The 19,093-nt window shown below is 30.9% G+C and overlaps 1 protein-coding gene across 1 annotated transcript in view; it reads left to right on the top strand.

Annotated features, from left to right (window-relative positions):
- Positions 1 to 556: 556 nt before the first annotated feature.
- Positions 557 to 19,093, top strand: part of LOC111642398 (cullin-5-like) — a 42,642-nt gene continuing 24,105 nt past the window's right edge. The window contains exons 1-2 of the mRNA XM_023388747.1: positions 557 to 575; positions 12,465 to 12,574. Coding sequence (XP_023244515.1) covers positions 558 to 575; positions 12,465 to 12,574 — 128 coding nt within the window. The 5' untranslated portion in view covers position 557. The remainder of the gene's footprint in view (positions 576 to 12,464; positions 12,575 to 19,093) is intronic.

The following is a 19,093-nucleotide window of genomic DNA, read 5'->3' as shown; positions in this document are numbered from 1 at the left end:
GATGTTCTACAATTTTGTAATTTAAACTGTACTGCTATCTTTTATAGGAGCTAAGCTAGATTTGGCCACAAGAGTAGGGAGTTTGGGATACATGGTGATTACATCATTAAATAGCACAATACTGATTACCTATATGCTTGTACACTTGTATTTAGGTAATACATTGTACCAGGCTACACTTTGATTCTGATGTTTTTTGTCTGCACTCTGTGTGTATATAGTATATATTATAAACATTATTTATAAAATAAATATCCACTTAAAAATTTAATATTAAAATTTTATATTATGAATATATTGATTCTTAAATGTAAATTTCTATAGTGTAAATTATAAGATAAAAGTTTACTTTTCATAATATTGTACTTGGAAATGATGAAATTATTTGGATTTTAGTTTGAATTATTTTTTGCTTGCATTTTTGTAATTTATAAATAGATCATAATTTCATCAGTAAATTTAAACCTAAGCTTTAATTTAAAATGTTTTTACTTCATAGATATAGATTAAATACAAAAGAAGTTTTAATGCTATATCTTTTTACAATCACCGGTAAAATGGCGGCGATGTTAAAGGTAAACGGGAGTTTATTTCGTGCTTACATAAAAATATTTTATCATCCTTTAACTTTATTATATATATTTTTTGCGCTGCGTGACTTTAATAATTAAGGAAGAAGTTCAAAAATACATCTGGAAAAAGTGTTTATTCAATATCGTCAAAAATGTTTGTTTATTCGTAATATATATATTTACTATACAAAGAATCAAAAAACTTCGTCTTTTCTTTATTGTAATGTTTCTTTTTATAACTTTTACTTAATACGCACACTTGTACAAATAACACAAACTTAAGAAAATTGAGCTTGGTCAACTGTTGTGAATGAATGTGTCCTAATATCAGAATTGGTCATAAAAATCAAAAATAAACTTCTTATTTATATTTTTATTTTGTTTTACATTTTAAAAATAAATTGTGTTTACAGCTACAGGCCTTTAAACTTAGATGTGTGTTGTTATCTAAATTTTTTTTTTACAGACAAAAGATTGTCAGGATGTTTTATGATTATTCACCTATTCAAGAGTTTAGAACATTTACTCTCTTTTTTGATTTCATTTTATTTATTAATATTGTGAAATCTTATTTTAAAACAATAATTGAAGATCTCTTTTATACTTTACCAGTATGCTGATCATTTCTATGATATTTAAGTTCATTGTTCTATACTAATAGTTTTTGACAGTTGAATTTGTTTTGAAGATTATCAATTTTTGGATAAAGTGAATGTAAAGTATGTTGCAATAATAGATTAAACTATATTTAATCTATAAAAAAAGTAATTATACTTAATAAACTTAAATATTAATTTTTAATAATAACAATAAATTATTAATATATTTGTTTAACACTGATAATTTTATTATATATATGTATAATTGTTTATTCTTAGTACATTAGAATGTACAGTACATAAAAATAATTAAAGAAATCATTACAGCACAAAATAATTTTTTTAATCTTCTTATTTGTATTCAAATTTCATTACATTTTAAACTAGTTTTTATTATATCATAAAAATTTAATTTATAATATACAGTATGCCTAATTTTTTGATAAAAAATATTGAAAATGCAAGCAAATTATTATTATTATTTTAATTCTTTCTGTCCTATGGGTAGAAAGAGAGCCTCTTTTAGCAAACCCATTTTGGGTTCAGATAGGCCTGCAATGGGGTGGCTGGATGGTGAGGGACGGGGCCTGACATATCTGGATGGGTCGAAAAATTTCTGGGGATTTTTTTGACTCTTCTGGATTTGATTCCGAGTCCCCCAGAGTGGTAGGCTGCCACCTTGACCACTTGGCCATCTGGCCACTAAAGTAAATAATTAATCAGATAGAAGTGAATTAGTAATCCATTATTATAATTATTTATCTTATTTTGTTACAATATAGAACATATCTACATTATAATATATTGAATTTATTCAAAACAATAACAGTTTTAAAGCAATGGTTTAAAGTACAAATTTAATTAAAAGCAAAATTTATAAGATAAGATAATTTATTCTTGAAAGATTTTTGTCTGAGCCAATAGTTTTTATTTTACTAATATATATGTGTATGTATTATATATATAGACAAAAAATTGTACTAGGCAATATCTTGCTTCTAATTTTGTATTAGCTAAATAAGTGTTTAAGAGCATAGATAATCAGTAATGGGGTATTCAATGGGTTAGTTGCCATGCCATCCAATCTTCCTTTCTCATGAGGCCAAATTCTATCTTTCTTCTATAAAAATAATTGCACAGTTTAAATTACAAAGTTGTAGAGCATCTCAAAATTATTACTAAGCATATTTTTGTCTAGTTAAAATCTCAAAGGGAAAGCAGCTGGACAGTAATAAAAAATTGGTGGGAAAACTGTGAGAAGCTTCTCTGCATGGCCTCATGCATTTAAAGTAGCCAACTTCAAGCACAGTTTATTCTTCTGTAGCATTAAATGTTTCAAAAATTAAAATTTTCCCATTAAAATAATAATAATCCCAGAGTCTGCTGCTTTTATACATTGTAACTATGTTCTTAACAAATTACTGGAGTAATTAAATTAAATACAAACAAAACCTTTTATGCAGTAACAGAACTTCAACGAAAATGTTTGGAATTTTTGTTGAATTTCTGTTACTGGATAAAAGATTTTGTTTGTATTTAATTGCTTTTATACAATATAAGTAATAGATATGTATTATATCAATGGTGCAGTTTTTTTATGTATTCTTTTGAATGTCAATTTTTTAAAAAAATTATTTCTCCAAAAAATTGATGAAACATCATAGGTTAGATCCGAAGAAGTTAACCGACATTTTTTTGTCTGGACCGCATTTTATCAGAGACAAAACTTCTGAGTGTTATCTTCTTTATTCTTTATATTCACTATGCATTTCGGGTGCAATATTTTGTGTATCTTGCACCCCTCATCAGGTGTTACATTTCTGTTTTGTGTTGAGACATACAGCTACGCGCTGTTGATGTTGTATTCCCTAAGGCATTTTTTGACAGTTGGTTGCTTTGATTATGTGAAACCATTCAAAGAAGCCTCATCCATTTTATGACAATGTTCAGCTGTTTTCTCTTTTAGTATTTTAACTGGACAAAAACATTTTGTAGTAATTTTGAGATGTTCTACAATTTTGTAATTTAAACTGTACTGCTATCTTTTATAGGAGCTAAGCTAGATTTGGCCACAAGAGTAGGGAGTTTGGGATACATGGTGATTACATCATTAAATAGCACAATACTGATTACCTATATGCTTGTACACTTGTATTTAGGTAATACATTGTACCAGGCTACACTTTGATTCTGATGTTTTTTGTCTGCACTCTGTGTGTATATAGTATATATTATAAACATTATTTATAAAATAAATATCCACTTAAAAATTTAATATTAAAATTTTATATTATGAATATATTGATTCTTAAATGTAAATTTCTATAGTGTAAATTATAAGATAAAAGTTTACTTTTCATAATATTGTACTTGGAAATGATGAAATTATTTGGATTTTAGTTTGAATTATTTTTTGCTTGCATTTTTGTAATTTATAAATAGATCATAATTTCATCAGTAAATTTAAACCTAAGCTTTAATTTAAAATGTTTTTACTTCATAGATATAGATTAAATACAAAAGAAGTTTTAATGCTATATCTTTTTACATTATATTATATTTTTGAAAGGTTTTATCAAGAAATTATGAGAAATGATTATTTTTCCCACTGCAACGAATGAATAAAAACATTGAGAACGAGAGGTTATCACCGGTAAAATGGCGGCGATGTTAAAGGTAAACGGGAGTTTATTTCGTGCTTACATAAAAATATTTTATCATCCTTTAACTTTATTATATATTTCAAACCTTATTCTCTTATCATAGTCATTCAAACCCAACGTCTTAGACCTTGGGTTCAAACCTATCCGTTTTTTTTTTTATTCGCTCCGCGACCCTTCGCGATATACAAGCCCCTGAAATAATAAATTCCTATTACAAATATACTGAAGTATTTATATTGTTATATTGACCAAATAGTAATTTATTGGCCAAATGAATAATAATAATTTATATTGTTAATTTAAATGTTTGAAATATGACACACGATAGGAGCACCTCTAGTGCCTGTTTTTGGCATATGTTATGTGGACGGATGGACGGACACGCGTTCAATGGGTTATATATATAGATACAGTATGTGAATTTACATGAATTTTAAAATATATATACATACAGCTATATCTTATTGTGGGTTCCCAGACGAGGTTCAAACTCGAGTAAACCATGAAATTCTTGCGTGACACAAGATGTAAACAACAAGACTTCGAACGGTTCGAGTATGTGTCAAACTATCTGTCAAGGTCTTAGCGGAAGACAAACTCTAATACTAGTGCTCATAAATAGGTAGATCATCGACTCGCGAGTCTATAAAATGTTGGCCGAGATAAACCTTTTCGAGCAAAAAAAAGGGAAATTTTTGATAGATGAAAGATGAAAATGATCATTAAATTCTTAGATGTCAAAAAATGGTAAACAATGGCCTGAGTTATGAGTGCAGGTGTTATTGTTTTATAAACAGTCACCGAGCAGAGTCGACAAAGAGGTTTCAGATGGACACCTCAAATTGGACTTTTCCTGCAACCCAAAAAGGTTTCGTCTTGCACCTGGAGACAAAGGAGAGACCAATCGGGAAGCGAGAATGGGACGAGGGACCAATCCGAAATGTGAATAGTGGGGGGAAAACTATAAAAATTGGAACTTCAAGGTCGAAGAAAAGTCTCCTCTGGATCAAGCCTACAGTTGTGCTTTGTCTGTTGTGTTGTGCCACTGCCAATCACCTAGGATGCCACAGCTTAACACTGAATATCTGCATCGTCCAGCGATCCTTCTCGTCCATCCGGGCTATGACCGATCACCCGAACTCTCACCGTTTCATAGGAACACCGAGATTTTGGAATTGTCCAATATCGATGTAAGCATGAATTTGAACAAATAAACAGGTTTTCTCTTGTAAAACACTTGTTCTTCATTTTCCTCCTTTGCCACCGCCCACATACACGGTTTCCCTTAGGCTCATTCTGACACGAGATAGACTTTATTCCCTTTAACGTTGTCAAACCTTACATTATTATTCACATCTAATGATTTCCTCAATTTGAATATTAGGAGTTTGGATATTGGAAAGTATTTTCTGCTATTTCTTATGGAAAAAATGTATGTTAATTTTTGTTCCATCTAAATAATACCATTCAATTTCCTGAAATGACACTAAACAAACCACTACAAAAAAATCTATTTACCCATCAGTACATAAATAGATTTTTTGCAATATTAACTTTTAATATTGTGATTTTAGCATGGTATTAAACATTGCTTAATGATGCAATTAAAGGATATGTTTTGTAAGTAATAATTCAACAAATAAGCTTGAGTAGTATCTTTGTTATGAACCGTATATGAATTGTAGTTTTCAATATACAACATACAATGATCAAAATGGTGGTAATAATAATAATACAGTTGAGCATCAATTATCTGAAACAATTTAGGAATGTGGTTGTTCAGATAACTGATTTTTCTGATAACTGATCATTTACAAAAAAATATATTAAACACAAAACTGTACTGTATATATATTGTATTACATGTTTTACAAATACATACCTTACCATACCTTACATAAAGTAGTACATTAAAGTAGGTCTACAGTTTAAGTTTGCAAGGAAGGGGACAGTGCTGCAGTGCCACAGAACTACCAGAAATTTGAATTTGCCAATTGGAACACTTTCAGTTAACTGATGTTTCGGTTGATTGGTATTCGGATAATTGATGCTCTACTGTAATTCCAAATACTCATAACATGAAAAATGCACAGACAAAAAATCAAGTACACTCCACTTGCCCAAGAAATAAGACAACTGTGGAGGATGGATAGGGTGCTTATTGTGCCTATTATCCTTTCTTCTACTGGTGTCATATCACATACACTACACAAAAGTCTAGAAATATTAAATCTTAATAATAATATACAGTATACACAACACTACAGAAAACTATGATATTGAACACATGTCTCATTGTTAGGAAGTTTCTAGATGTAGATACATATCAATAACACAGAAGCTTAATGTTAATTGTTCAGGTAAGCTATGTCTTGACTTTACTCTGGCATAGCACTTGGCACTGATATCAGCTGAGCAAGACATTTTCAACATAATAATATAATAATAAATAATTATTATTAATGAGACATTGAACCTACTGTCATAATAAATTGTTAAGAATAAACTTATAAGATTGAAATGAAATTTTTTATAATATTCACTAAGCTTCACAACTGTCATAGACAGGGCTGTGGAGTTGCGTAAAAATCTACCGACTCCGACTTTTCCTTACCAATCTGACTGCAACTCCGGCTAAAACACCAAAACTCCACGACTCCGACTCCGAGTCCACAGTCCTGCCAGGGCTGTGGAGTAGCGTAAAAATCTACCAACTCCGACTCCGACTTTTCCTTACCATCCAACTCCGACTCCGGGTAAAATACCAAAACTCCTCGACTCCAACTCCACAGCCCTGGTCATAGAATACTCACACATCATCATTGAAACTAATAGAAAACAGATGCCATGCTGAGAATAGTCACTTCCTACATTTTTACTAGCTTGACTTTTAAATTTTTCATAAATGCACTTTGAATAAATTTGTAATTCTGGGATTATTGATTTGGATATTGCAATGTGTAATAAAGAACATCATTGATTGTAACAGAAATTAATTCATATATAGAAAATTCAGGTACCAGGATATGGCTGCATTTTAAATTACAAATTTAATCTCTCGGAACGATAAATATTCAATATAAATTATTTTAACACGATGCTATCTCTAATACATTCATCGAAAGCTTCGCTCTATTCATGAATATTTCATGAGTAGCATCCTGTTGATAGCGTCTACACAAACAAATTAAAAAGCGAACGTATTTTAAGGTGACAAAAATCGGGAGGTGACACCACGAATCACGTGATTAGCACCTTAACCTCGCTGCGAGTCACGTGGCAGGCTTAAAAATGTGCGCCTTTTACTCTTCAATCCGCGTAGCGCGCAGTTCCACATGTCTTGGTGTGGTATATGTCTGACGTGCCAGGGGTCATAGGTCATGGTAATACGATTTGTTTCATCCAGCTGATCAACATTAAACAGAAATAAATGCATTAGTGAAATTGACCCCTGTCATCTACAGATCTCACGTGTACAGTACATAATGCAGGACATAATGGAAGAAAATAAGATATTTCTACACAGTTTAGTTTTTGTCGGGTGATTATTTTCCTCGCCGGTCACGTGCTTCTGCTCGAGATTTCCTCAAAAATTTACAGAGGCTCGATTGTATGATACGGCTTATCGATAAATTTCGCGAGAATGGCGTGACGTAAAACTCAGATTACATGGCAGTCGGCCGAGAAAAATAACTTCGTGACCATATAAGAAACGAAATAATTCCATAACAATCACGTGAGAGACAGTGAATGACATCTCCGGACAGCTGGAACGTGTTTATTGACAAGTCACGTGCATTTTTTTGAATTGAATCGGTATCCACGGACCAAGACACGTCCCTCGACAAGAATTTAACACCAGATGATAGCGATGTATACGGGGGGAGAGAGAAAGAACCTTTCCGGAAATACGAGTCACGTGGTAGAGAAATATAATTAAGTCGTAAAAGATGTGAGACGTCATAATAGACATTTGTATCACGATAATAGGGGCACTCACGTAATAATGTCACGTGTTAAGGAGCTGTTAAAAGGGTAATGTTACCCTGTAAATTCTAGATTTGAGGCACGTGACTTCGTATCGTTGACTAAATGATAAGTCTACAAGCAGTAAATTATGGCTGCTGCTTTCGGTGTTAAGCGCCAATTCGTCTTCTTTAAAAACGTGGAAGCTGTAAACTCGACACGCGGTCTGTAAAGTACTCCTCTGCAAAATATGTAGGCCTACTTATTCACGAGATTCTGTGATCTGGCTAATTTAAGGGGTGCCGAGGAATGGGATTCTTGTCGAAGAATTGGTTTACAATTTAAGATTCAAAAATTTGAGGCCGATTTTAGGAATAGCATTGTGTACCTTCGTCTAGACTCTAGACCAAACCCACCCGTGACAATCCATAATTTTTGCCTTGCAGATTGTAAAAGTACATCTGTGGGCAGTGTTTAATTATACATTGTCACCAATATAAGGCCCTAAAAGTTGACACCGATCAGTCTCGACAGATTAGGAAACACGAGACGGGGTGGCCGCCCAATTCGGCTGGTATATGCATTACACATGTCTGCTTCTACTCGGATGGAGCAACCCGAAGAGGGGCAAAGGGCTTCGAGTTCTGTTAAATGCTACTGTATCTGTACCAAAGACCCTTAGAAGGCGGTGGATCAAAGATAAGTATCCGTAGCTGGATCAAATAAAGATTTGTCGAACATGTGGTCGGGCGCGGAAGGACCACACCTTTTTCCCTAACCTTGCAAAGGTCAATCACATCTAAGGGCTTGATAACGATGACATTTTTAAAATGTCCCTGGCCTAAATTTGTCACTGTGACTCAAAATAAGTCGTCTAGGAAGACTCATTACACAAGCATCGGCCCTTCTAAACGGATATATATTATAATATTTTGCCATTTATAAAGTGCACGAAGTATAGGGTTTACGTTAATGTTATTAATGTTATTTGAAAGGTAGAGTAGCACCTGTCATCTATTGCAATATGGGGCATAACGCGTGTTGGCATGATGGAGAGGTTATGAGGTCAGAAACCAAAAAAGGTTTCTGCTGGAAGCGCCTGTACGGCCCACACGAGCAGGAATTAACCCGAAAGCAGGACGAAGATTGGGCGTTGGGTCAACTTCCTGCACTTTTGTGGGCGAATTCGGTATTTTTGCTAGTTCCTGCTCTCGGACATCCGATTCTTCGCACGAAACTTTTACTTTGTAGTCAGATATTGTCTCAGAATGAGTAGGTTCAACGATGCTCCATTTCCTCTTTGTCAGTCACGTAATATATGCACAAATTCAGTGATACCACGTGACTAGAACGTTACTGAATAAGATGCCGTTGGGCTCGTCGCTCCCACCTTCATCCCACCGGGTGATGCGTGACGTTTTAATAAAGAATTCGAACCGTGATCCGGATGCCGATGCCTCGCCCGTCCTTATAACGGTCGATCACGTGAATAACCGTCTCGGTTGTAAAAGAGTTCCGACGGGAATACGTCACCATTCATTCATAAATTCCGCAATGAATGAAATGCGATGACGTCACGTAGCGATTGAAAATTTTCTTTATGAATGAGCGGAGGAAATCCACTACGTAGTTCCCACAGGAATTATCATTCTTTACAACTACAATAGCCATAACAGATGTGGAGAAATCTACAAATAAACACAAAACGCCAAATTTAATTCGATTCTGCTTATGACCATACTTCTTTCTCTTTCTTTTCGGTTCCGTTGCGAATCTCTAAAAATTAGACAGCGTGGATCCGGATTTATTCAATTACAAATTCAAACTTTATTAGTAAATTTGGCCGAAGGCCAGTCTACATTGGGGTTAATAAAATTAACATCACTGTTTTTGCATATACTTAAATAATAAAGAATTAAACAGCTAATCTGCTTTGATGAAAATACTCATATATCCCGCGGTTCCGGACTAATAAACACGGAACTCAGAATTAGGTTCTATTGGAATAAAAATTTATTTCTATCAGAGATAATTTAATAATAATTACAAACGTCGACAGAAAAATTGAAATGATTTTCGTCTTATTTTAATTCTTAATCACGCAAATGAAATTAATTTTACTTCGATTACAAATACGAAAATCTTATGATTAATTACGCTTTTGGAAGCGCCTCCAAGTTGACAAAATCGTAATTAAAAGGCAGCCGATTAATTACGCCCGGTCACATGACCGATTAAATAATTTGATAATTACAATGACAAATTGAATAAAATAATTCAATGAGAATTAGAAATCTATTTATTTAAGATAACTTTAAATTACCGCATTAATTGAAAATCGAAAAAATATAGACCTATATATATTTACGTCATCAAATTACGCGAATAAATATACCTTAATTTATAATATATTATTATTAATAATAATATTAAAATTAAATCAGTAAACGTTTTAAAATTTCTTAAATAATTAAAATAACCGACNTATACGTATTTTGGAAATGTTGAGTCGAATTAGTCTAGAATCGATTAATTTTATGAAAGAAAACCTTTCAAACAGCCATAGTCCGTAAACTATGATTCCTACAAAATTGATTCATAAAGAACGGAACGTATCTACCATCTTATAGCGGGATCTACTGTATATCAAAGTATTTGCATTTATTGTAAAATATGATATTTATTGACCTTAGTATGAAACAATTATAATATATTGATATATTTATACATTACTTAATGGCTTAATGAATCAGTTCTTATTTGAATTGCTGTGTTTTAAGATTTTTATATGAAATATAACCTAATCTAAGATGGTTTGGGCATGTAATGACTGTAGACATGTATAGAATCAGTAATAAAAAATTAACAAAATGAATTGTTAAACATATAAAGATAAGAGGAAGAAATTTAATTACAATTGGATAGATTATATAAAGTATTGAATAATAGAGGAATAGACAACATGAGAACTGCTTTTTATCTTCAAATTTCGTTGGATGATTTTATATTTTTAGTTAATTGAAGACACAAACTGTCCAAAAAAATTTTTTGTAGACGCCATTTATTCACTTCACGTGTTCCAGAACAAACTTTTTGATGATTTGACCTTCTATTTTTAGGCTACTTGGCCATTAAGTTTACAAACATTTCTTTAAAAAACACAGAAAAATATGTAATTAAAATTATAAAATTTCAACTTAGAGTTCATGTTAGAGTTAGAGTTTATTCTGGAACACGTGAAGTGAGTAAATGGTGTCTACAAAAAATTTTTTTGGACAGTCTGTGTCTTCAATTAACTAAAAAAAATGAGAACTGCTGTTTGATTAGATAAAACTCACTTAATTAGGGACCATTTTCTTAAGAAGAAAATTCCGCTATAAAAATTGTAAGCTAATATAGTGACAATTCTAAATTACCTGGGCATAAAACAGTTTTAATATTTTTAGAATTAAAACACTGTTATCTTCAGAAAAGTTATATCATAATTGAAAGATTTAATTCAATTATGATATAACTTAATGGTTAAGGAATGAAATTAAAATTTTATATTCTGTAAACTTACAAAATAACTCAATTTTTTAAAAAAATTTTTGTTACTTATACATAAGACATAAGATTTAAAGTAATTGGCCAAACTCGAGGGTATAGCCAAGGAAGGAATAGGATAGGGAGAAAGGGGTGAGTGAGGGAGGGTGCTTATTGTGCCTATTATCCTTTCTTCTACTGGTGTCATATCACATACACTACACAAAAGTCTAGAAATATTAAATCTTAATAATAATATACAGTATACACAACACTACAGAAAACTATGATATTGAACACATGTCTCATTGTTAGGAAGTTTCTAGATGTAGATACATATCAATAACACAGAAGCTTAATGTTAATTGTTCAGGTAAGCTATGTCTTGACTTTACTCTGGCATAGCACTTGGCACTGATATCAGCTGAGCAAGACATTTTCAACATAATAATATAATAATAAATAATTATTATTAATGAGACATTGAACCTACTGTCATAATAAATTGTTAAGAATAAACTTATAAGATTGAAATGAAATTTTTTATAATATTCACTAAGCTTCACAACTGTCATAGACAGGGCTGTGGAGTTGCGTAAAAATCTACCGACTCCGACTTTTCCTTACCAATCTGACTGCAACTCCGGCTAAAACACCAAAACTCCACGACTCCGACTCCGAGTCCACAGTCCTGCCAGGGCTGTGGAGTAGCGTAAAAATCTACCAACTCCGACTCCGACTTTTCCTTACCATCCAACTCCGACTCCGGGTAAAATACCAAAACTCCTCGACTCCAACTCCACAGCCCTGGTCATAGAATACTCACACATCATCATTGAAACTAATAGAAAACAGATGCCATGCTGAGAATAGTCACTTCCTACATTTTTACTAGCTTGACTTTTAAATTTTTCATAAATGCACTTTGAATAAATTTGTAATTCTGGGATTATTGATTTGGATATTGCAATGTGTAATAAAGAACATCATTGATTGTAACAGAAATTAATTCATATATAGAAAATTCAGGTACCAGGATATGGCTGCATTTTAAATTACAAATTTAATATATATTATATATTGATATTTACTTAACACTTTTAAATTGAAATATTTAATTAATTATATTATTGTTTTAGGATAAAAATCAATTACAGTTTGAGGATAACTGGCCTCAAATGAGGCCAACTATTTTGAAACTTTTACGTCAGGAACCTGTCAGCAGAAGTGAATGGCAAGATTTATTCTGGTAAATAAGTAGCTTTTAGTTACTTTAATAATAATTGTGACGATGATAACTATAAATGTTTTTTAAAATAAAAATGTTTAAACATTTAAGTTTGTAAAATTAATGCACAGTTTCTTTCACTGTACCAAGAACTTCATAAAAATCATTCAAAGTAATTCATAGCTTTTTCTGTGATTTTATTTAGAATTAATAATACAGTAGATCCCCCTATAAAACCGTTTTCTATAGTTATGATTCTTATAAAAATTGTGGCAGTATCCGTAAACAATGGTAAAAATAACTCCTATAATACGTAAAACGTCATCGGGCAGCCGAACTACTTTCCCGCCGTCCGTAGCGCCACGCTACGGACGTTTAGGCGGATAAATTGAGTTTAGTATCGTCTGTTCATATAATTATATATAAATTAGGTACTGTACATATAATTATATATTAATTATATATNTCCTTTGGGCCGAGAGGAGTTTTCTGCGGATGTGGACCTTGTTAGCGACATAACCCCAGATCTCACAGCCATAAGTGAGAATAGGTTCAATTGCACCCTTGTAAATAATTTTGCTATTGTGCGAGTCAATACCCCAGCAGTTCCTGGCAATTGAACGCAGCTTTTGGCTGACGCTGTTAGCTTTATCATAGATGTATTTTATATGGTCTTTCCAGGACAGTTTGGGGTCCAGGATGACCCCTAAGTATTTGATGTTGGTTGTATGCTGGATCCTATTCCCATTAATGTGAATAGTTGGCTTTTTTGTGAGTGGGTTCTTCTTTGGGAAAACCATGGACGAACATTTGTTATAATTAATTTTTAGGTAGTTATCCTTACTCCAGTTGTGCACTAACTTCAGGAAGTTGTTCGTATGACCTTGGAGGACTTCTTGATTTGGATGCGAAAGCAGGATGACTGTGTCATCTGCATATCCATAGATTTGTTACTTATACAGTATAACTGTATATCTTATTCTCATAAATTGAAATCTCAAATAGGGATGATCTTTTCTATTATTTCTTAGTCAAAATTTATATCTTGTTTCTGCATAACTCAGTCATCTTACGCATGTTCTCGAAATAACATTTGAATGATACAAAATACCTATTCCTATCAATTAAGTAATGATTATGAACAAAAATAAAATGAAATTGTTGATTATGCTATTCACTGATTATAAAATGAACTAATACAAAGTGAGAAAAGCAAATATAACAAGCAAATAAGTTTGTATATGTAAGTTATCAGGCTTTTTTTATTTAATGATAAAAAAACAAATGTTACTGAAGACAATAAGTAAGCAGAAAGCAAGTCAGAATAAAATAAAATTGTAATCAAATAGACTAGAAGGGTTTCTAATGTAGAGGTGAAGATTCATTAAGAATAGTGCCATTCATTATAACAAGATTGTGCAGTTTGCTAAACTGCACAATCCACAATCTTGTTATAATGAATGGCATTATTTCTAATGAATGAATACATAATATGAAAGAAACAAAGAAAATGGAAACTGGAACCTACAAGCCATCTAATCAGAACATGTGGGAATTTCAATCTTATTGCATTCATTATTAGAATATTTGTTCTTGCAAGTATCATTCAGTGCTTGGTGTAATGAAACTATGAAGACTGTTTTTTTTTCAACCTCCAATGATCCATAAAACAAAGACAAATGTAAGTAACAAAATGAATTTATTACCAAAAGTTAGGTACAAACATGGTTACTTTTCGACATAATCACCATGAAGATTGAGGCATTTGTCTATCTGTGGACGAGCTTTGAAATCCCCTCTTCATAGAATGTTGCCACCAATGACTTGAGATGGGCCCTAATGTTTTTTGAAGATTGTCATTAGTCTCGAACCTCTGCTCTCCTAGCCACTTTTCCTGTTCAGGAAAGAGGTGGAAGTCGCTTGGCGCTAAATTGGGACATATGCAAGGTGTTTAAAAAGTCCCATGCTTGGTGGAAATCTGAAAGGTAGCAGTCTTCAAACCTTTAATGTGTGAAGACTTCCACCTTTTCCCTGAACTGAAAACTTGGCTAGCAGGGCAGAGGTTTGAGACTAATGATGATCTTCAAAACAACGTTAAGGCACATCTCAATCTCTGGCGGCAACATTCTATGAAGAGGGAATTTCAAAGCTCGTCCACAGATAAGACAAATGCTTCAATTTTCAGTGATTATGTCAAAAAGTAACCATGTTTGTACCTAACTTTTGGCAATAAATTCATTTTGTTATTTACATTTGTCTTTGTTTTATGGACCATCAGAGATTGAAAAAGAAATCACCATCATAGAAAGATAAAATCTAACAGCTATTAGTTTCTGTTATTCTGTTCTTATATTGTATAATTCGAAGAAAATAACAGAATATTAGCTACTTTTTGATAATAAAAGGTGAAATAGAAAGAACATAATATATCAGATGTTGAGAAATAAAAACAAAAAACAATCATATAAGTTTTACATAAAATTTTTGTTATATTGGGCTATATTGATGCTATTAACTACTAATTAAATTTTAAGTAATTTGGCCTAGAGGTAGGCATTTGGCACCATCTCTTGATAAATTTAATAATTATAATTAAATTAATATTTAATAATTAATTTAGAAGGTTCTGGAAGAAAAGAAGTGTCCTGAAGTGGGACTCAGACCTGCAACTCCCATTTACCTTACAATCACATTGCCAGTTACACTACCTGGACTTCTGTCCAATCTTCACTTCCAAAACTATTAATTTAGATATAACCATACTAGTTACTCAGGATGCTGATTGCGGATGACTGAGCACCCACAGCCTGTAACTCCCACTATGATCAAAAAATTGGGTTTATAGATATTTATATTTGTATATATGTACAAATATAAACTTCTAAAAATAGTATATATACAGTAGAGCGTCGTTTATCCGAAACGTCGGTTATCTGAAAGAATTCCAGTTGGCCTAAAGTATAATTTTTATTTGTTTTTATATTTTTCAATGTATTTATTTTGTTTGTAAAACATAAAGAAATAATTTTTAACGATACAATAGCCACGATTATTATTTTAAAAAGTTTATGTTAGGCTTAACATAGACGAAAATTCGACACGAAGCGACACGCAACAGAGAAAAATTTCAACACGTGATAGGTTAATATATTTTTTTGTACATAATCGGTTATCCGAAAAATAAGTTATCCGAACAACCCCAGTCCCCAATTGATTCGGATAAACGACGCTCTACTGTAACTTCTAAACATTGATATAGTATAACAAAAGAGAAATGGTTTGATATTAGAGAAGTATGAAGCTATAGTTTAAAAATATAATTATAAGATTGAATTATAGAATAAGTAAAGAATAGAGGAGGATCTATTGACAACATCACTAGAACTAGCAACGTAGCAGAATGAGTTAATACAAAAAATTACAATTCTGCCCATTCGTAGAAAATGTTTTCAAGATGTCCTTCTTTTGAACAACAAATGAATCTAGCACAAGATAAAATGACTTTTTTAATTTATCTTGAGTTTTGTTTTAAGGATTTCAGAAAAAAATTATGTGAAAAGAAATCATTTAAATACTGGAATCAATTTTAAGTTTTACAGAATTATATTTTAAGCATAGTTTTACTTCTAATTAGTTTATATTAATTGAACCATTATCATTAAATCCAATTAGATGATGATTTTTTTATAAAGAGTAATTTGAGTCCAAAAGACATTTATACAGTATATAAAAATTAAAGTAAAAATATTTTTAACGTTAGCTTAATTGTGCGAATTTTTTTCCTTGTCCTTAAAGGAAAATAAATTCAGTCAAGGCAAGAAATACTGAAAAAATGAATGAAATGTTTTTATTCATTATTGTTGTATTGAAGTTTTCTCTCTATGAATTAAGTAATTTTGGCTTTTATGATGATTTGTTGGACCTCAATTTGAAAAATTGTAGATCTATGAATTTCCACTGTCATTCGTCTTCTGTCTATCCTTAATCTCAAAAATGGAGATAAATAGATGAAATTAGAGACCAGGTATGGAAACCTTAGTGGCAGGAGTAACTATGTACAAACTTTTGATGCAAACCTAAAGTCATGCTATTTCAATTCAAAACTTTTCCCCTGAAAGCATTTAATAGATGATGCACGACTCTATTGTTAAGGAAAAGTATTATGTACTGTACATGGGCACAACTCCACTACTAATTTGAGGTGGAGAGCATATATTTTAAATTAAATTAAAAATGTGATTAAAAATTGCAGCCTGACATTGTGACTGTCACAATAAATAATTGCTCGTTCTAATTTAGTTTAATAAGTGAAATTTAGTCAGAATCAGAACTCTTTATAAAACAAAAAATGCATAAATACAATCATAGGACTATTTGTTTTCATTTTTGCTTTTTAAACAAGAACAGGAAATAAAATTGTTTAATTGACAAAACATTTATAAACAACTTAAAAATACATTCTTCAACTTTAGTAAAAAAAATTGAGATGAATCATTTTATAAGAGATATTTTTAAGAAAAAGCATTCATATACACCATTAAATAATAAACATCTTAAAGCCCTATAAGTATGTAATGAAATAACCAACGATTGCCTGAAAGATCGGGCTAGAGTTTGGCTAATTAAATGATTAATACCAGTATAAAGTAATTTGTCATGTTAGGTGCCATCTCTTAAACTAAATTTATTAAACTAAATCTCTCTGATTATGATTGTATTTATTAATAATTATTAAAATTATAATTATTAATAAATACAGTCATAATTTAGTTAAGAGATTTAGTTTAAGAGATAGCATCTAACATGACAAATTACTTTATACTGGTATTAATCATTTAATTAGCCAAACTCTAGCCCAATCTTTCAGGCAATCATTGGTTATTTCATTACATATACACCATTGTTGTTAAAAATAAAACATTCTGTGGAAATATATATGGTGGCGATAATTTCCAAAAGGAAATGCATTAAAAGATTCTCTGAAAATGTTTTAAGATAATTTTATATTTATTTTGCTTTCAATCAGTTATTTATCAACACTTTACACCACTTATATTTACTTCAGCACATTTATGAGCATGATAATTGTTTTTTATTTTTTCAGTTTTACTTAGCATATTTGTTTATATGTTTTTTATTATTTAAATGTTAAATTAGGTATTGTTAAGTAAATTTCATGCAGATGGTCCACTATGGAGAATAATCCACACTTGCATATAGAAAATTGCTAGACTAGAAATAAAACCTTCATATAATTTGCACACTAACTACCTCACATTTTAGAAGCAGCTATTGAAAGTATAACATCTACCAATATGCTTTCTAGAATATGGGTGGCTGTTTCCATCATGATTGTCACATGTAGCAAATTAGATATAAAAGTATGACAAATTAAAATTATAAAATTTTCCTGTAGAAAATTTTAAATCAAAATGAAATTTTTAGAGATTACAAACCAAATAATAATGATGTATGCCATTGTTATTTTGCATTAAGAATCCATTACGGCAAAGTGTTAAATTTTTTTTTTTGGCAGATCTAGCGATTTTAATTAGCTGAAAATAATTAAAAATTGAGGAAAAGAATATAAAATCATATATGATTACGAGAAATACATTAACCTATTCAAATCCAAAATAATCTTTTTTCACAAATTAAAAATAAAATTTTATTCATTTTGACAAATCAAGATTTTCTGAATAAATAATGGAGATTAATATTTTTAACAAGAACCAAAAAACTTGCATGAAGAGACAAAAATTTATCAGAAAAATTTGGTATTCATTTTCTTGATTTTGATAGATTTAAAGAGGACTTTTAAATTTTTTATGATTCATTCAGCTTTGGCATTTCAGATTCATCCATGAAGATTATTAAAATTATTCTATCATTGGAGAAATTTAGATGAGAAAATTGATGATGTTTCTTTGGAAAAATACAGAATTTTATACTTTTCCAAATAAGTTTAACAGAATACTACAGCTATCTAAATGTGGAAATAAATTTTAGCTGATAAGAACAATAAAATTAGGGGTTTCAAAAGTATTATCTACATTTGGCTCAACATGGTTTTGTGTATTGACATTTTAAACAGTGGACGTGATCAAGTCAAATTATAGATCTCAAATTGTTGATATAAATTGAGAAATATACTAAATGTGCAGTAAGTTCTGTTGTCGGCCAAATTTTGTTAGAAATGTTAAGAACAAAGGATGAATGTTTCTTTTGAAACTAAAGTAATTAATGTTAATAGTTTTTATTAATGCCCTTTTTTATCACTATTAAAAATAAAATAATAATATGGCATAAAACAAAAATTTATTTGTTTTTGGAAGTATTGCTGTTAATATGAAAAAAGATATATAATCACTGTAACAATTTGTAAAAAAATATAAATGTCAGAATAAACAGCCTTGTTTTTAGTCAAATTGATTTGTAATTTCTGTATACTGTGACAAATTTCATTTCTCATTTATCACATTTATACAAGAAAATGTCTAAAAGCCACCATTGCTAGCATTTAAACATTCATTCTCTCTT

Source organism: Centruroides sculpturatus, unplaced genomic scaffold (genome assembly GCF_000671375.1).
Source record: "Centruroides sculpturatus isolate CEXI.00-Female unplaced genomic scaffold, Cexi_2.0 scaffold1648, whole genome shotgun sequence".
NCBI classification, from domain to species: Eukaryota; Metazoa; Arthropoda; class Arachnida; order Scorpiones; family Buthidae; genus Centruroides; species Centruroides sculpturatus.
The sequence above is the reverse complement of the archived record's forward strand: the minus strand, read 5'-3'. Positions and strand labels throughout refer to the sequence as shown.